This window comes from Copadichromis virginalis, linkage group LG19 (genome assembly GCF_057382275.1).
Source record: "Copadichromis virginalis isolate Kocher_CV1m ecotype Utaka linkage group LG19, C_Virginalis_male_GT1.1, whole genome shotgun sequence".
In the NCBI taxonomy this organism is placed as follows: domain Eukaryota; kingdom Metazoa; phylum Chordata; class Actinopteri; order Cichliformes; family Cichlidae; genus Copadichromis; species Copadichromis virginalis.
The window spans coordinates 6,552,688-6,572,737 of record NC_140636.1 but is presented as its reverse complement, the minus strand read 5'-3'; the positions used below and the strand labels follow the sequence as shown (position 1 = coordinate 6,572,737).

Genomic DNA, 20,050 nt, shown 5'->3' with positions numbered 1-20,050 from the left:
AATGTACATTTCAATTCCTTTAATTTTAAATATGTTTATATTGTCTATCCTGTAAAATAGTCAGATGTCTATTCATATTAATGTACAGAATTCACCTGCTTGCTGCTACTACTGCACATTCACCCAGTGTATATACTATATATATATATATATATATATATATATATATATATGTGTGTGTATATATATATATATATGTGTGTGTATATATATATATATATGTGTGTGTATATATATATATATATGTGTGTGTATATATATATATATATGTATATGTATATATACATATATATAGTTCCCTGTATATATACAGGGACGAAAACAGGGCGTTGTTGGAATGCTACTACGCAAGTAACCCCGGCGGAAGGGGCTACATGAATAGGATGAGGGACCTATGGATTCTTCGATACCCAACATCCACAATGACGGCGAAACAACTAGTAGCTCAGTGTTCCAACATTCGAAAGAAGGGACTGCTCTCACAGCTAGAGATTGACGAGGTACAACACAAATGCTACGGCAAGGAGGAGTCAGGACGCCAGGTCAGGGGGGAGATATCATCACCCCCACCCGAGATTGGGTACATAGCCCCAAGTGCGATAGGAGAAGGATCGTTGAGTGCGAGAGGAACTGACCTGAAAAATAGGATCATGGCCAAGCTTGAAACCTGGATCCCCCGTAGCCGGTTACCAAGATTACGTGAAGTACCCTCAGAAGGTCTGCTAGATGATGTTAGTGCAGCACTACGGGCAATACCTACAACCACGATTACCGACACTAACAAGCTGATCTACAATACGGCAGCAGTGATCAGTGAGATGCTTGGCTACAAGTTGAACAGCCACAAGGGGCAGTACCCTCCATGGAGAAGGAGGCTAGAGGGCAAGATCAAAGTAGCACGGAGGGAGGTTAGCCAACTACCAGAGTTGCAGAAAGGTGCGACAAATAAGGTGCCTAAGAAATACAGCAAGCTGTCCATACCTGAGGCCTTGGAAACTGCCAAGCAAAGACTCACAGCCTTGGCCAGCCGCTTGAGGAGGTACACCAGAGAGATAGAAGGCAGGAGAATAAACCAGCTGTTCTCCACAGAACCAGCAAAGGTGTACTCTCAGTGGCAAGGGAACAATAAGAGAACAGCACCACCAAGGCTGGAGACGGAGCAATACTGGAAGAGCATATGGGAGAAGGATGCAACCCATAACGGCAATGCTCAGTGGCTAGGGGATCTGAGGGCAGACCACAGCGACCTCCCTGAACAGGGTCCAGTAACCATCACAGTGGCAGATATCCAAGAAAGGGTCTCCAGTATGAAGAGTTGGACAGCACCAGGGCCCGACATGGTTCACGCCTACTGGCTGAAGAAGTTGACTGCACTCCACGAGCGTCTGGCAGCACAAATGAACCAGCTGCTAGTTAACGAGAGACACCCGGAATGGCTAACTGAAGGCCGGACGGTCCTGATCCCCAAGGACCCCAAGAAGGGACCGGTCCCCTCCAACTACCGACCAATAACCTGCCTCAGTACTACATGGAAGCTCCTGTCAGGCATCGTATCGGCTAAGATGAACAGGCACATGGGTCAATACATGAGCGGGACACAGAAAGGAATTGGCAAGAATACCAGAGGTGCAAAACACCAGCTACTGGTAGACAGAACAATCAGCTGAGACTGCAAGACCAGACTGACCAACCTGTGCACTGCCTGGATTGATTACAAGAAGGCCTATGACTCAATGCCCCACAGCTGGATACTGGAATGCCTAGAATTGTACAAGATCAATGGGACCCTAAGAGCCTTCATCAGGAACTCAATGGGGATGTGGCGTACAACACTAGAGGCCAACTCCAAGCCCATAGCACAAGTTACCATCAAGTGCGGGATCTACCAAGGAGATGCTCTGTCCCCACTGCTGTTCTGCATAGGCCTGAACCCCCTCAGTGAGATCATTAACAAGACTGGCTACGGATACCGACTACGGAACGGAGCAGTTGTCAGCCACCTCCTGTACATGGATGACATCAAGCTGTATGCCAAGAGTGAACGAGACATCGATTCACTGATCCACACTACCAGGCTATACAGCAATGACATTGGAATGTCGTTCGGACTGGAGAAGTGTAGTCGGATGGTAACAAAGAGAGGGAAGGTAGTCAGAACTGAGGGGATTGAACTACCAGAAGGCAACATTGCAGACATAGAGGACAGTTACAAGTACTTGGGGATCCCACAGGCGAATGGGAACCATGAAGAGGCCGCTAGAAAGGCTGCAACCACCAAGTACCTGCAGAGGGTCAGGCAAGTCCTGAGGAGTCAGCTGAATGGTAAGAACAAGATCCGGGCCATCAACACATACGCCCTGCCCGTGATCAGGTACCCTGCTGGGGTAATAGGCTGGCCAAAGGAGGAGATAGAAGCCACTGACATAAAGACAAGAAAGCTCCTCACCATGCATGTAGGGTTTCACCCCAAGTCCAGCACCCTGAGGCTGTACGCTAAGCGGAAGGAAGGGGGCCGGGGACTGGTGAGTGTCAGCACCACAGTCCAGGATGAGACAAGGAACATCCAAGAATACATTGGGAAGATGGCCCCAACTGACCGAGTGCTCAGTGAATACCTCAGGCAGCAGAAACCCAAGAAAGAGGAGGGAGACGAGGAACCATCATGGAAGGACAGGCCCCTGCACGGTATGTACCACCGGCAGATAGAGGAGGTGGCTGATATCCAGAAATCCTACCAGTGGCTGGACAAAGCTGGACTGAAAGACAGCACAGAGGCACTAATCATGGCAGCACAAGAACAAGCTCTGAGTACAAGATCCATAGAGGCTGGGGTCTATCACACCAGGCAAGACCCCAGGTGCAGGCTGTGTAAAGATGCCCCAGAGACAATCCAGCACATAACAGCAGGGTGCAAGATGCTAGCAGGCAAGGCATACATGGAACGCCATAACCAAGTGGCCGGCATAGTGTACAGGAACATCTGTGCCGAGTATAACCTAGAAGTCCCGAGGTCAAAATGGGAGATGCCCCCAAGGGTGGTGGAGAATGACCGAGCTAAGATCCTGTGGGACTTCCAGATACAGACGGACAAAATGGTGGTGGCTAACCAACCGGACATAGTGGTGGTAGACAAACGGAAGAAGACGGCCGTAGTGATCGATGTAGCGGTTCCGAATGACAGCAATATCAGGAAGAAGGAACACGAGAAGCTGGAGAAATACCAAGGGCTCAGAGAAGAGCTCGAGAGGATGTGGAGGGTGAAGGTAACGGTGGTCCCCGTGGTAATCGGAGCACTAGGTGCGGTGACTCCCAAGCTAGGCGAGTGGCTCCAGCAGATCCCGGGAACAACATTGGAGATCTCTGTCCAGAAGAGCGCAGTCCTGGGAACAGCTAAGATTCTGCGCAGGACCCTCAAGCTCCCAGGCCTCTGGTAGAGGACCCGAGCTTGAAGGATAAACCGCCCGCAGGGGCGTGCTGGGTGTTTTTTTTTTTTAATGTATACATATATATATATACATATATATATATATATGTATATATATATATATATATATATATATACATATATATATATATATGTATATATATATATATATGTATATATATATATATATATACATATATATATATATATATACATATATATATATATATATATGTATATATATATATATATGTATATATATATATATATATATATATATATATATATGTATATATATATATATATATGTATATATGTATATATGTATATATATATATATGTATAAAAAAAAAAAAAAAAACACCCAGCACGCCCCTGCGGGCGGTTTATCCTTCAAGCTCGGGTCCTCTACCAGAGGCCTGGGAGCTTGAGGGTCCTGCGCAGTATCTTAGCTGTTCCCAGGACTGCGCTCTTCTGGACAGAGATCTCCGATGTTGTTCCCGGGATCTGCTGGAGCCACTCGCCTAGCTTGGGAGTCACCGCACCTAGTGCTCCGATTACCACGGGGACCACCGTTACCTTCACCCTCCACATCCTCTCGAGCTCTTCTCTGAGCCCTTGGTATTTCTCCAGCTTCTCGTGTTCCTTCTTCCTGATATTGCTGATATTGCTGTCATTCGGAACCGCTACATCGATCACTACGGTATATATATATATGTATATATATATATATATGTATATATATATATATATCTATGTGTATATACTGAATATAATTCATTATGTACTCTATGGAGGCATGTACTTCTGTTATATTAGCATTGTACTGTTACTGTCGCCTTCTCATTGGGTGTTTAGTGGAATAATTCATTTTTTTCCCAGTTCAATTCAACTATGTCCATGGTTTCAAACTACGCTTGCAACTGTAGCTCATTACAGACTGTGCAGAAACAGCTAAATATGGAAACAAAATGTGCAAAGACTTCCTGGTCTTTCTTTTGTTTGTATAAAAATCCTGATGCAAACAATAAACGAGGATCCTTATCACGCAGGTTTTCAGCTGACATTGATAACGATGTGAGGGCACAGCTCTGTGTGCGGCTTTACAGCCTCAAAACAGGTTTATTCAGTTTGAACAGGTACGTATCATTTAGACCACAGAATGTCTTGAAATAAAACAACATTGTTTTAGGATTTTTTTAATGACAACAAACTATTAACAATATCAAACATTTACTGTCTTAAAATCATAACTTATACCTGCTTCCTTGTCTCAAACCATCAGTTATGTGATTAACACTCAGGCTTTTGCCACGGTTTACATTTTACTGCTGCACTGGGTCGTTCACACTTTACAAAAGAACAAATGTAGAACTAAAAGATAAAAGTTAGTATGTAACAGCGAATTCCATCATCTGAATGTAACATTTTGAACACAAGTAACCCATGTAACTATATTTAGTAACAAAAATATAACATTTCTGTTATTTCAGTGCTGAGAGGGTTAAGAACTCAAAGGCCCTCATTTGTCCAAAAACACCCCAAAATAACCAAAAAACAAATGAAATCACTGTAGAAACAGCACGTTACATACAAACCTCTTAGTGCCCATTTACAACTGTTACACAGCAAGTACATAAGCAACAACTTGTCTGTTATTATTGCTTATGTTCAAATATTATTTACAACAAGGACGCCTCAGTTCTAGAATCCGTGAGTCTGACTAAACAGAGACACTTGGCTCTTTGTATTTGATCCAAAACAGTTTTACCTTTTTTACCTTAGATTTGAGATTAACAGACGGAATATTGCACAAATTAAAATGCTTTTTATTACGAGTTTTTCCTTCTGTCCTCAGTAACTGTTGTGCAAACAGATCACATATTTCTATGATGCAGATGCAATTAAGAGATCGAGTTTGGGACACTTAATGATTCAAACTCTCCCTGATATTTATTCTCCAAATCTCTAAAATCCAGCATAAGTGATGACGAGCATTCCTCCAAATCTGATTTCATCATTGTTAGTAGCGTAATGCAGGAGAGCACTGTCCAACTCAAAGGTCCAAAATCCCCCACCGGTGTTAAAATGGCTCGAGATCATGTGACTGTGGGTGAAATGTCACATGACGCACACACAGTAAGCCCTTATGTGATCCTGGAAAAGACCACAACCATCAGGAAATGTTTCCTCCCAGGTTAGATGTGATCCCTCTGCTCTTGTAAAAGTGTCAGATTCCAACATTTACGTTTTTCTTTTCTGCTTGGACAAATGGTACTTCTGTTATTCTTTTTTCAACATCAACGCATTTTATACTGGAATGAGCTACAGCGCATTTCAAGTTAAAGCTCAGGTCTTCAGGTTCACATCTTTTAACTGTTCGATCACAATATTAGATGTAAGGATGCTATTTTCTATTTTTGACGTCCTGCTGCTTGCTGACCTGAGATCAGTCAAAGCTGTGCTCACTCAACACCTTTTTAGTTACACAGGCCTTCACTCAGTGGGTGTTTTTTATTTGACTTTTTTCTGCTTTTTAAACTTATATTTTGTGGTTCTCATTGCCTTAAGGCATTGTAAACGTACACGGGTTTTAGCACGTGTGCTGCATAAATAAAATTGCCGTTTCCATATATATCAACACAGGTAGTTTACATCCTGTTACAACTGAAAACATGTTATCTTAAGGTAACAGCAGGGACATTTAAAGATCATGCTGACAAGCTGATGCAATGTGTCCAGTATCCCCAGTTTAATCATCTAAGAAGCATTGAGTGCAGTTACATGCAGAAGCCTCCTCTCAGACTCGTGGCTAATGTTGTTTTCAGCTTGCTACAGATCAAAGAAGTCCTGAATCAGATAAAGAAGAATAACTCATATTCTGATCTCTGGACTGTAGATTTGCACTGTTTTCAGTTCACATCTATTTCACTGTTACAATAAAGGAGAGTCCAGCAACTCTGTGACAATAACATACATTTTGATTCTAAAATGACCTCAAATGGACACAGCACGCAATTGATTTCTATTTATACAGAAAACACAAGAGGTCGCAGCTGACTCTAATAAAACCCACTACAATTTTCTGTGTACAGTAATTCAAATACTGATATATTAAAAGATCTACAGATATATGCACAGAATTCTGGGGAAAACGTCAGTAGACTCATTTTAAACTCACATTAAGTGGGGAAAATAACTTTGATCCACTTTAAAATATATGAAAAATGTTTTCAGTCGATGTCAACATCTCATTTTTTAACATGTCCAGACATGGAAACTCATTCCAAGCTGCTTATTAATATGTCATTAGACAGGTTTCTGACGTGGGCTGCTTCGGGACACTTGAGGTGTATAAAATGTGTATCGTCCTCTGAAGTTTCTCAGCAAATATCATGACAGAGAGAGTTTCTTCTCTACAAGTTAGTCTACATATTGGATTCATTTCTTCAGGTTAGGCTAAAACAAACCAGACGCGGTTCTGATTTTTTACATGAACAATAAAGTTTTGTTTCTGATAAACATAAATAGTCATTGAAACCTTGATGACATTCCTAACATGATTCCTCCAGATGTCATGTGTTAATATTTTTATAGTAAACTCATAAATTAGCTACGCATCTCATGCTGACCAAGCACTGCAGTGAAAGCTCGGCCTGTAAGCTTAGCTCCCACAGGGCAGCAAGTTTATGTAACACTAAGAAACCTTAAATGACAGCAAGTTAAAATTGTTTCCATTTTTAATTTTTTTTTACATTTTTTTAAACATAAAATGTGACTTCAGTTGCCTGTACAGACGTCTAAATGTAGAGTGGATTCCTCAGAGTGTCCATTACCACGTTCTTCTTTGGTGGCCATCAAACTCAAAGTGCTTTGATTGGTCAGTAAGACTAGAAAAGCACTCTATAAATACCCGTCCATTTCCATCCTTTATTATTCTCATCTGTGTTTCTCTCTGCCTCACTCCTCTTCGCGTCTGCCTTTCATGCTCCCTCCTTGGGTCAGAGGTCAGCTATCAGCAGGTCCAGCAGCTCTCTGTAAGCTCGGTAGCTCTTTATAGATGTGATGAGGTGGAAAAACACAGTTTGAGTGTGTATGGGTTGGACCCATCTGAAAAAAGAAACACAAACAAATGCATACTTAGCATAACAGCCTGACTGGTATATCAACTGTGATAAAGATGTGAGGGCAAAAGGAATGGTACAGGTTTGGCTTGATAAGGCTCCCTTCCATGTATTTGCATTTAGCTGGAAAAGAGTGTCTGTGTGTGTGTGTGTGCGTGTGTGTGTATGTGTGTATGTGTGCGTGTGTGTGTGTGTATGTGTGTGTGTGCGTGTGTGTGTGTGTTATGTGAGAATGTGTGTGTGTGTGTGTGTGTGTGTGTGTGTGTGTGTGTATACCATTGTCCTCAGACCAAGTGAGGACAATGGTCTAATTTCTGTCCACTATGAGATGAAGGAGAACAACAGCCTGATACCTGCAGCAGGCACGTGCAGAGGGGGGGGGGCTAGAGGGGCTTGAGCACCTGCCCCTTTCCTGATGGGTGCCCAAAGTGCCCTTTTGTTGAGGCAACTTTTTTTTTTAAAATTATTATTATTTTTTTAATGTGTGCGTGCGTGCGGAGTCCTGTCTGTGCCCCTCAACAATAATATTTAACTATTAATCACAGTTTTGCTAAATAAAAGGATCTGGCTTGCATCAGTTGTGTGATTCTTACTCTGAATCTGAATAAGTACGCGGGACCACTGTGTGCGGTAAGACCATCTCTTTACTTCCTGTATTACCATCTACCGGCATGCATTGCCAGTGCGTAACACGTAATTACACAATCAAACAGTGAACACATACTGCCCATACAACAAATGTACCAGAGACAATTATGAATACACCACATCTCCCCTTTTAAACAAAAACAGAATATTACTTTTCTCAAGACAGAACTTCCAACCAGACTACCTCTTGATTCTTTTTTTCTCTTTTTCAAAGCCATACAAGAACATCTGGCAAACAATCTGCATTACATTTTTAACCTTTTGTTTTTGTTTTCTTGTTCTTTTCTTTTCTTAACAACTCTTTTTAGCTTTATTTTACTGTGCTCTACAAAACCATTATAACACAGTTATATAACAACAACCTTTTTTTTTCTCTCTTACAGATCTAACTTTTTAGGTTTAACTATTGGCCTCCCTGACTTGGTTCTGACCACATCAGTGTTAACAGGTGTAGCAGGGATCACACTGGGTGTTTGAGGCTTCTGCAACACAGGCACATTAGCAGGTTCATGCACAGGTGAACTTAAAGGAATCAAATGCATTACGCCTCACAGTCCCTTGTGGTAACTCCACTGTGTATGATCGGGGTGTAGAGTGATTTTGGATAACAGTGCCTGTAGTTTTGACATCAGTCACCCAAACTTGCTCTCCTGGGGACAGGCTGCATAAAGGTTTTGCGCGGTGGCGCCTGTTGAAGTTTGCCATGTCCATCATCCTCTTCTCCCTTTCCTTTCGAGCGAGCAGTGCGTTGTCCGGCAGTGTGGGCTCCAGCTGCGATGGAAGCATCGGCAGTGTGGTTCGCAGACGTCTGCCCATTAAAAGCTCTGCAGGGCTGTATCCGGACTGCAGTGGTGTAGCTCTATAGGCAAGAAGAGCTAGATAAGGATCAGCTGCTTTTTTCAGAAGAGTTTTTACAGTCTGCACAGCACGTTCTGCTTCTCCATTACTTTGTGGAAACTTGGGACTGCTTGTGATGTGTTTGAAGCCGTATGCTGCTGCAAAGTCTGTAAAGATTTGACCTGAATACTGTGGCCCATTATCAGACATGAGGACCTCTGGGATGCCGTGACGGGCAAAGAAAGATTTCAGGTGAGTAATGACGTCGTTTGATTTTGTCCTGTTTAACAAAGCAATCTCAACAAATCTAGAGTGATAGTCAACAGCGAGAAGGTAAGTTTTCCCTCCCAGCTCGAAAAGATCTGTGCCCACTCTCAGCCATGGGCAGGCAGGGTATTCTGTTGGCATGAGTGGCTCACTGTTATTGTGTCTTTCTTGAATACACGTTTTGCACTTGAGCACCATCTCAGAGATTTGTTGACTCAGCCCGGGCCACCACACTGTTTGGCGTGCACGAGCTTTACATTTTACCACACCTTGGTGTCCTTCGTGAAGTTTTTCCAGCACCTCGTTTCTCATTGCTGAAGGAATGACAAGCCGTGTGTCTTTTAACAAAAGGCCGTCTTCAACAGTGAGCGTGGCTCGGTCAGGCCAGTAATTTCGCAGTAAAGGCTCTTGTTTTGCATGTTCTGGCCAGCCTTCGGTGCACATGTCCATGACGCGAGCACACACACTGTCGCTTTTCAGTTGTTCCTTCAGTGTTTGCATATATGATGAACTGACAGGCATGTTTGCTACAATACTGTCGACATATATGTCTGTGCTTTCCATCAGCTCTTTGTCTGACAGGTTCATTGGTTTTTTCAGAGGTGAGCAGGACAAAGTATCTGCTGTCCAGAGCGATTTCCCTGGGGCGTACTGCACAGTGTACGAGTAACGCATGAGTCTCATTCTGAATCGCTGGATCCTGGGTGGCAAGAGATCCAGAGCTTGTCCTCCCAGTAAGGAAACGAGAGGTTTGTGGTCCGTTTCAAGACAAAAATGTTTACCAATCAGGAAATCACGAAAACGCTCACACGCCCATGTAGATGCCAGTGCCTCTTTTTCCACTTGTGCGTATCGTTGTTCTGTAGGAGAAAGGGACCTCGATGCATACGCCACTGGTCGCCATCCTTCTTCCCACAGCTGCAAAAGAACACCTCCGAGACCATAGGATGAAGCATCTGCTGATACTTTAATGTCTCTGTTGGGGTCATACATTGCGAGCACTGGGGGTGAGGTCAGGGCATCTCGTAATGTTTTGAAAGCTCTCACTTGGTCAGTTCCCCAATACCATGCGTTCTTTTTGGAAAGAAGATCTCGCAGGGCTTTGTCTTTTTCAGCTAAATGGGGGATGAACTTGCCCACTTGATTCACCATGCCCAGAAAACTGCGCAACTCTGACACAATAGTTGGCTCTGTCATTTCTGTAATTGCCTCCGTTTTCTTCGGGTCAGGACTGATTCCTGTATCCGCTATGATGTGACCCAAGAAAGCAACCTTGCTCTGGGAGAGCTCGCATTTTTCAACATTCAGCGTTATGCCTGCTTTTTCCAGTCTTTGCAGTGTAGCATGGAGACGGGAATCGTGCTCCTGATGGTTACGTCCCCACACCAACACATCGTCAATGTGACACACCACTCCTTCGAGACCCTCGATGACCTCCGCCATCATGCGCTGAAAGTGTTCGGGCGCTGAGTTGATCCCAAACGGTAGGCGGTTAAAGTGGAACCGCCCAAAGGGTGTGATGAAGGTGGTGAGTTTGGCAGACTCATCGGACAGGGGAATCTGCCAGAAGCCCATGTTGGCATCCAGTTTGCTAAACACTTTGGCTCCTGCGAGCATTCCGAGACTTTGTTCAACCGATGGCAGCACATATTTTTCCCTGCACACATACTCATTTAGTCCGGTAAAGTCTACGCAAAGTCTTAGCCTAGGGCTGTTTTTCTTTGGAACAACAACCATGCCGGCACACCAATCCGTTGGTTCCTCAACTCGGGTAATGACACCAAGCTCTTCCATTCGTTGGAGTTCCTCTTTTACCCTTCCCATCAGAGGCAGAGGAAGCCTTCGCGGAGTTGTGAGTGAGTACGGCACAGCGTTCGGTTTGAGTTTAATGTGATAGGCCCGCTGCACTTTCCCTAGACCATTGCAAAGTTTAGGGTAAGTAGTCTTCAGAGTGTCCATTGAAACCGCGTCAACTCGCACCAGCAGGCCAAGAGCTGTAATGGCGGGCAGGCCTAGCAGTGGAGTGCTCAGGTTTCTTACAACATAGACCTTCTCTGTTGTCTGTTTCGCTCCGTAGTTGAGCTGTAGCTTTGTAAAACCTGCAACGTCCAGTGGTGTTTTCCCAGGGCCTAACAAAGGTTTTTCTGGCTGCTGGAGAACTGGTCTGTGTTCGTTAGCAAAAATCTTTGATAAGTCCGAGTCAGCTATTACAGTCACATCTGCTCCAGTATCCAGTTTGAAAGTGATTTTTGCATCTTTCACTTGTATGTTGGCTGTCCACGCCTGGCCGTCACTGGAAACTGAGCCTAGGAAGAAACCTTGCTCCTCTTCCTCCTCAATACTTTGCACTGTCTTGCTTTGTCTGCAGACTCGCTGGTAGTGACCTTTTTTTCCACATAAATGACATTTTGCATCATTTGCTGGGCACTCAGGTTTCGGATGTGGAGAGCCTCCGCACTTGTAGCATTTATTATTTTGTCTCTTGCTATATTGCTGTTGTGTTTTGACAGTTTTATTTTTGAACATGTTGAACTTTGTTTTGTCGTGCTTTTGTATCACTCTGTCAACTGTTTTCGCATTTACATGCATTACATTTGTTTCACTTCTCAAAGCTGACTGTTGCTTTTTGATTTCTTCTGACTGCCTGGCCATATTTATAGCTTTATCCAAGTCCAAGTCTTTTTCCATCTGCATGCGCTCAGACAGCCTCGTGTCGGCCAAGCCCACTACTATTCTGTCTCTTATCAGCTCATCGTGGAGCGGTCCGTAGTTACAGTGCTCTGCTAATGCATGCAAGGCAGTCACGAATGCATCAACAGTCTCATTCGGCTCTTGTTTGCGCATATTAAAACGTGCGCGCTCATAAACAACATTTTTCCTGACAATGAAAAAGTTGTGGAAGCTATCTCTCACTTTAGCATAGTCCCGTTGGTCTACATCACTTAACTTTAGTCCTCTCAGGACGTCATCCGCTTCGTCTCCCATACAATATATGAGAGTGTTCACTTGATTTTCCTCCGAGCTCGCAGACAGATTACTTGCCTGGCGGAATCTCTCGAAGCGACGGACCCATCTTGTCCATTCGTGTGGTTTGGAAAAATCAAAGGGCTCCGGTGGTTGGATGCTAAACGTAGCGCTGGGAGTGCTAGCCGCGGTGCTAACTCCTGCCCTCGGACGATCATCTACGTCGTCATTCGGCATTTTGTTTCCACCTTCCCCTTCTCCTCACACTCGGCAGATGTATGGAGTCTTACAAGTCACACAGCACTTCTGACACCATGTGTGATTCTTACTCTGATCTGAATAAGTACGCGGTAAGACCATCTCTTTACTTCCTGTATTACCATCTACCGGCATGCATTGCCAGTGCGTAACACGTAATTACACAATCAAACAGTGAACACATACTGCCCATACAACAAATGTACCAGAGACAATTATGAATACACCACATCAGTCACATGATCACATTTAACCAATGATCGCCCTCGACGGCAGAACGCGCTGGTTACGAGCCGGGAACGAGCTCACAAAGAGCACGCGCATTTTTAGCGGTCCGGAGCTGTAGGAGAAACACAAGTTAACTCAGAGACACAGACTGATGCGACAAAACCAGTAAGTAGGTGTACAGCGTACACTGTAGTGTGTAGCACCCAGGAGTATCAGCTTATTACGTACACGTTGGTAAGATGTCTTGTTGCAACTGACGAACTGAAACAAACGAGCGTGCTGTGTGTGCAACAGCGCGACAAACATTACCTGTCCTTTTATTAACTGCACAAGTAGTGCTGGTCACAGCTGCTGGCTACCTGTGTAAGGCTGTCATGGGTCTGTAGCTCTGTCACCGTTTTAGGGAACATATTTAGTTTTAAAGTAAGTTTCCGGGCTTTTCCTGCCTTTCTGGAGGGATTATATTTCACTAAAAAACGATCTAATATGCATGTCCACATAATAATTATTATAATTATAATATATTAAAAACACACGCTGTATTTTAAAGAACATACATTAAGAAGCAGATTATATTAGATTTATATTTTAAATAAGACAAAAGTTGGATTTTACAGCAGTAAAATGATTGTATCTCTACAGTTTAAACATGTAATAAGCTTTGCCCTGCACAGAGTGGATAGTGAAACAAATGCAATCATCATAAATACATTATTTCATATTTATTACTTCCCCCTCCTCATTGCTTTATTATTGTAGCTCTAGTAATAAATAATAATGTAAGGATTCTGGATCAGCACAGTGATGCCCATAGTATATACAGTATTCTGAAGAAGGTCTAAAATGTCACTGTGTGTGCGTGCATGTGTGTGTTTTATTTAGATGGATTTTTTTTTAATTATTACTCAGGATATAACATTGTGCAGACATGGCTGGTAAGGACATGAGGAGGAAACAGCAGGAGCTGTGTGAGGCTACTAAAGGCAGGGCTATAACATTTTTCTGTCATCATTTTATTTTAGATTAAGTGCTGGAGTTGTTAGGTGTGGATAATTAGATTATAGTTTATTGCAATAGCAAGTTGTGCCTTGTTCTCACATAGACAGCAAGTGGAGAGTGATATATGAAAAGATGGGATGGAAGGAAGAAGAGAAGCAAAGAGTGATTCACAGGCAGAGCCTGAATTATTTCTCACAGTTTTTTGTGTCCTTATGGTTCCAAGCGCTGTCACCAATCTTTGCATTTTGTTATTATCTCATGACACTTGTTTAATCAGCTACCATCTCTCCTGTGGACTTTTTACTGTCTACAGTCTCAGATCAACACAGCCCTGCCCTTCCCATATTAGACTCTTGATGAATGTGTGTTGTTGTTATTCAGCCTGGTTCAATGTGCCCCTTTTTAACTTTGAGCACCCGTCCCTTTAAACCTCTCTGCACGGCCCTGACCTGCAGGCCTGACAGCAGCAGATGTATCACTGCTGTAACACCTGTAACACTCAGCAGGCGCCTCATTGTTCTGACACACACAACAAAACTGTTGACTACACTACACACTGACTACACACTGACTACACAAGATTTGCGCTAAACGTCTCAAATCTCTCACATCTCAAACACGCCGTCACTCCTAAAACGTCCCCCGTTTCTTAACAACTAGATGCCACGTTGCCATATCATTTTTTGATTGGTCGAATGGCACTTTTTTGGACGAATAGGAAAGGCAGAGGGGGGTGGGGTTTGTCTTTGCTCACAGGCTTTCGAGCGTTTTCCTTATGAAACGCCGTTTTTACCGTTTCTTCCCACAGTAAATATAAACAACGACAGTATTCAGGAAGAAAACCAAACATTGCGTGTTTTTTATCATAACTCTGGTTTTACGTGGCCGATCAACACGATTTAAAAACTGGTATAAAGTCCACACTTTTCCCGTCAGTTGTTCCGTCTGTCCTGCTCACATCTCCAATGGTTGTACACTAACGTGGCTTCACTCCACATCAGCCGCTTTGCTAGCTACAACACTGGTGCACTGCAAAACAGAATTGTTAAAGTTTTAATTTTAATTTCAATTCAGTTTTTTTTTGTGCGCAACGCAGATTTTCTGTGCGCAGACACCATGCCAGCAGTGCGCAATTGCGCACGTGCGCAGCTTAGAGAGAACATTTCTAAGAGCTCTTCATATTAAAAGAGAGCCATGCGCTGCTAAAAGGACTTAGCTCTTCACTTTACTATCAGAATCAGAATCAGAATCAGAATCAGAAAGGGGTTTATTGCCAAATGTTGAGCAGGTTTACAACATTAGGAAATTGCTGCGGTGCTTCAGTGCAAACATAGTGTCATAAATAGCACTTAAATAGACATGAAAAAATAAAAGTAGGGATAAGAATTAAAAGTGCTACGTAGAAAGATATGTGCATGAGATATACATGAGATATATACATGAGAATAAGAATTAAGAGTGCTACGTTGAAAGATATATACATGAGTGCAGGTGGTGATCAGTGCCAATCATGGAATGATGCAGTGACACAGCGTAGGGTCATGTGTTAGTGGCGGGAACAGTCATATGGTTATTGTTCATGTGTCCAACAGCAGAGGGGAAGAAACTGTTCTATGGCAAGTGTCCTGGAGGACAGTTTAGGATTTGATGCCATGTAAATAAAATTACATTAATTGGAGGATGTGACAGTGCAGTATAAAATGTAAAGCATGGTTAGTACCGTATTTTCCGCACTATAAGGCGCACTTAAAATCCTTTAATTTTCTCGAAAATCAACAGTGCGCCTTATGTATGAATTCTGGTTGTGCTTACTGACCTCGAACCGATGTTATGTGCTACACAGCGCCTCGCGGGGTAATCTGGGTCCTAAACTCCGTCCGTTTCAGGTCCCAAAGTCAAACGAACACTGTGGCATCACTGAGCATTGAAAACTGTCTGAATTCTTTCATCTTTAATTAAATGATCAGCGTTGCTGCTTTACCAGGTGTAACGATTAAGTTTAACATCCAGGCGTCCATGAAAACAGGATTTATTATTTATTTAACAGAATTAGAGGTTAGCAGGAAGTCCACAGTGCAGACTTTCATCCTCAAGGAATTAAACTAACATTAACTGCATTAACTGTTTAAATTTCACAAAATAATTTTTACAAAATAATTTTTTCTACTTCAGATGTATTTTCCAGCTCCACATTCAGGAATTATTTGTGAAGTTTCCAGCATGAGACTGACAGAGTAGGCAGTGATGGATGTTTTTCTCATGGACTTACTGGGAATCCTAATCTGGTAGTGGTTGAGAACAGTAAGAACCTCCACAGCCTCTGTCTTACTGTCAAACTCCAACAAGCCGGAGATGGTCTTAGAAGAGGCTGAAAAAAGAGACTGAACATTAAAAGGCAGGCGATGACCACATTCACGAGACTTCATCTGTTCAATCAAATGTCTACTTACGTTTGGCATCAAACATCTTAAATTTGACAAAGCCAGGCAGATCATGCTCCGTGCACAGCTACAGAAACACAGACAGCAGCGTGTGAGCAGTTCTGCACTAGGCAACAATTAAACATACAACTTATCAGCATTTGTTATACAATGTGGGAGTGGATTTCTTTATGGCAAAGACTGCTCAAGAAATCAGGCTCAACTCAAGAGAGGATCTTTGGGCATTTAAGGATATCTTGTTAATTCAGAAAAAAAGGGCAGTCTTCTTAATAACAATGGGTTTTTTTGGAATTTCCAAGATAATAATCATATTAATTCAGGAAAAAACAAGAAATTATGAAGTAGATTTTGGATACATCTCTGTATGATAGGATAGAAAATGTTTTAGGAGGTTTGGAATACCTTTAAACAGTTCTTTACAGTTACACAGAAAAGACGGATAGCGAACAGACAGAAGTACTTTACCCTCAGTAAATGATCCTGTGATATGCACGGAGGAACGTTATAGTAGTGCAACACTGCAGATGGAGGCTGGATGATGTTTTTGGAGGCTTGTCCGGCACTGCTAAAGCGATTGTTTCTGGTCATAGCAAAGTCCTTATAGCTGCTGCTGCCATCCTCTAACTCAAAAACCTGGCTGGGGATTACTGCGTGCTGCTTCGACACACTGCAAAAACCAAAAACATCAACTGTGTTACTTTTCTTATCAAATCCATGCATAACAAATCTACTGATCATGAAATAGTCTAGATAATATACACAGAAATAAAGAAGTATATGGTGCCAAATTGCCTCAGTGCGCTTTATGTTGTAAGATAAACACAAAAAAAATAAAGAAAACTCCCCAACAATCATATGACCCACTAAGGAAGCACTTTGGCGACAGTGGGAAGGAAAAACTCCCTTTTAACAGGAAGAAATCTCCGGCAGAACCAGGCTCAGGGAGGGGCGGGGCCATCTGCTACGATCGTCTGGGGGTGAGGGGAGGAAAACAGAGAGTAGAAGGATTTTAAATTTGACTTTGGAGATAACAGGATCAAATAATGAGAAGCCAGTATGGGCAAAATATGCTTTCTAGCCCTTTTCAGTAATCATGCAGCAGCATTCTGGATTAACTGAATTCTGTTCAGGGAACAGTCCTAAAAGAAAAATGAATTTTGGGGGGAAAGTCTGATAATAATGAATTTGTGGAGGATTAGGGTCACTGGAAAAAAAAAAGTGGGCACGTCAGAATTCAAGTCAGAATTCAAGTCAGAATTCAGACTTCTTTCTCAGAATTCTGGAAAAGAAGAAGAAAAAAAGACGAGCCCACTTTTTTTCCCAGTGGCTCTAATCCTCTTCCGTATGAATTACAGGAGTCCAGCTTAGAAGTAATAAATAAATCAACTAGTTTTTCAGCGTCACTCTGAGACAGGATATTTCTAACTTTAGAGATGTTGCGCAAATGGAAGAAAGCAGTCTTACATATTTGTTTAATATGTGCGTTGAAGGACATGTCCTGGTCAAAAATGACTCCAAGGTTCCTCACAGCATTACTGGAAATTTTAGCATACATTTTCACTGCTATGCAGATGACACCCAGCTCTATCTGTCCATGAAGCCCGATAACACACACCAATGAGTTAAACTGCAGGAATGTCTTAAAGACATAAAGACCTGGATGGCCGCTAACTTTCTGCTTCTTAATTCAGATCAAACTGAAGATGATGTCCTTGGGAGCATGGTGTCTAACCAGATGCTTACTCTGGATGGCATTACCTTGGTTATGCACAGATATGTCTTCTAATGATGCTGCCTAAGGGAAGCATGTATAATGTAAACAGAATTGGTCCTAGCACTGAACCCTGTGGAACTCCATAATTAACCTCAGTGTGTGAAGAGGACTCTCCATTTACATGCACAAACTGGAGTCTATTAGATAGATATGATACAAACCACTGCAGCGCAGTACCTGTAATACCTACAGCATGTTCTAATCGCTCTAATAGGATATTATGGTCAACAGTATCGAATGCTGCACTGAGGTCTAGCAGGACAAGCACAGAGATGAGTCCACTGTCAGAGGCCATAAGAAGATCATTTGTAACCTTCACTAAAGCTGTTTCTGTGCTGTGATGAGCTCTGAAACCTGACTGAAACTCTTCAAATAAACCTCTGCAGATGATCTGTTAGCTGTTTGACAACTACTCTTTCCAGGATGTTTGATATAAAGGAAGGTTGGAGATTGGCCTATAATTAGCTAAGACTGCTGGGTCTAGAGATGCTTTTTGAGTAAAGGTTTAACTACAGACAGCTTGAAGGCCTGTGGTACATAGCCGATCATTAGAGAGAGATTGCTCATATTTGAGATTGAATCTCGATCTTGGAAGTAAAGTGTAAAGGATCTGACCTCTTGGTGGCGCTGTCACTTGGTGTTCGCTTGCTCTGCGGCAGAGTATCACTTCCTGTTCCTGCTCAAACACAGTGGTGTTTCTGAGTAGCTTATTTGCTTAGCAATTTAATTAACAACTTTTAAATACATTCTTTTTCATAGTATAATCTTCACGTGCTTCATCCGAAGCACACTTTCTGTGTACTCACTACCTAATTTATAGCCAAAGTATTCACTCACTGTCTCGCTAGCTTAGCTTAGCTCGTAGCCGACTCGTTAGCACCATGGCTACTTCACATGTCCCTCCTGCACTTTCTTGCTCATTGTGTCAGATGTTTAGTTACTCCTCGGCCTCCTTTAGCAGTAATGATATCTGTAACAAATGTAGCATATTTGCAGCTCTGGAGGCCAGGATTACTGAATTGGAGACTCGGCTTCGCACCCTTCATTCACCCATAGCTAGCCAGGCCCCTGTAGCTGGTGCAGCCAAAGATAGCGTAGGCCCCGCTAGCTGTTCCCCGGCAGACCCCAAGCAGCTGGGGAAAGAGGGCGGCTGGGTCACGGTGAGGAAGAAGCAAAGTCCTAAACAGAAGCCCCGGGTACACCACCAACCCGTTCATGTGTCTAACCGTTTTTCCCCACTCGGCGACACACCCGCCGGGGGTCAAACTCTGGTAATTGGCGATTCTGTTCTCAGACATGTGAAGCTAGAGACACCGGCAACCATAGTCAATTGTCTTCCAGGGGCCAGAGCAGGCGACATTGAAGGAAATTTAAAACTGCTGGCTAAGGGTAAACGTAAATTCAGTAAGATCATAATTCACGTCGGCAGTAATGACACCCGGTTACGCCAATCGGAGGTCACTAAAATCAATATTGAATCGGTGTGTAACTTTGCCAAAACAATGTCGGACTCTGTAGTTTTCTCTGGTCCCCTCCCCAATCAGACCAGGAGTGACATGTTTAGCCGCATGTTCTCCTTAAATTGCTGGCTGTCTGAGTGGTGTCCCAGAAACGATGTGGGCTTCATAGATAATTGGCAAACCTTCTGGAGGAGACCTGGTCTTGTTAGGAGAGACGGCATCCATCCCACTTTGGATGGAGCAGCTCTCATTTCTAGAAATATGGACAAATTTATTAAACCCCCCAAAATATGACTATCCAGAGTTGGGACCAGGAAGCAGAGATGCAGTCTTACACGCCTCTCTGCAGCTTCTCTCCTCCTGCTACCCCCCAAAAACCCATCTCCATAGAGACTGTGTCAGCTCCCAAACAGACAAAAAACAAACTAAAAACCAGCAACAAACAACTTAAACATAAACAATTACAAAGAAAGAACAATACAGTATCCACATCTGAACCAAAGAGTAAAACAGTGAAATGTGGATTATTAAATATTAGGTCTCTCTCCTCCAAGTCTCTGTTAGTACATGACTTAATAATTGATCAACAAATCGATTTACTCTGCCTTACAGAAACCTGGTTGCAG

The 20,050-nt window shown here is 42.9% G+C and overlaps 1 protein-coding gene across 1 annotated transcript in view; it reads right to left on the bottom strand.

The window, feature by feature from the left end:
- Positions 1-4,514: 4,514 nt before the first annotated feature.
- The window catches only part of LOC146685419 (heterogeneous nuclear ribonucleoprotein L-like), a 74,626-nt gene continuing 59,090 nt past the window's right edge, over positions 4,515-20,050 (bottom strand). The window contains exons 11-14 of the mRNA XM_085442280.1: positions 16,656-16,857; positions 16,200-16,257; positions 16,019-16,117; positions 4,515-7,534 (exon numbers count right to left, since the gene is read on the bottom strand). Coding sequence (XP_085298406.1) covers positions 7,479-7,534; positions 16,019-16,117; positions 16,200-16,257; positions 16,656-16,857 — 415 coding nt within the window. The 3' untranslated portion in view covers positions 4,515-7,478. The remainder of the gene's footprint in view (positions 7,535-16,018; positions 16,118-16,199; positions 16,258-16,655; positions 16,858-20,050) is intronic.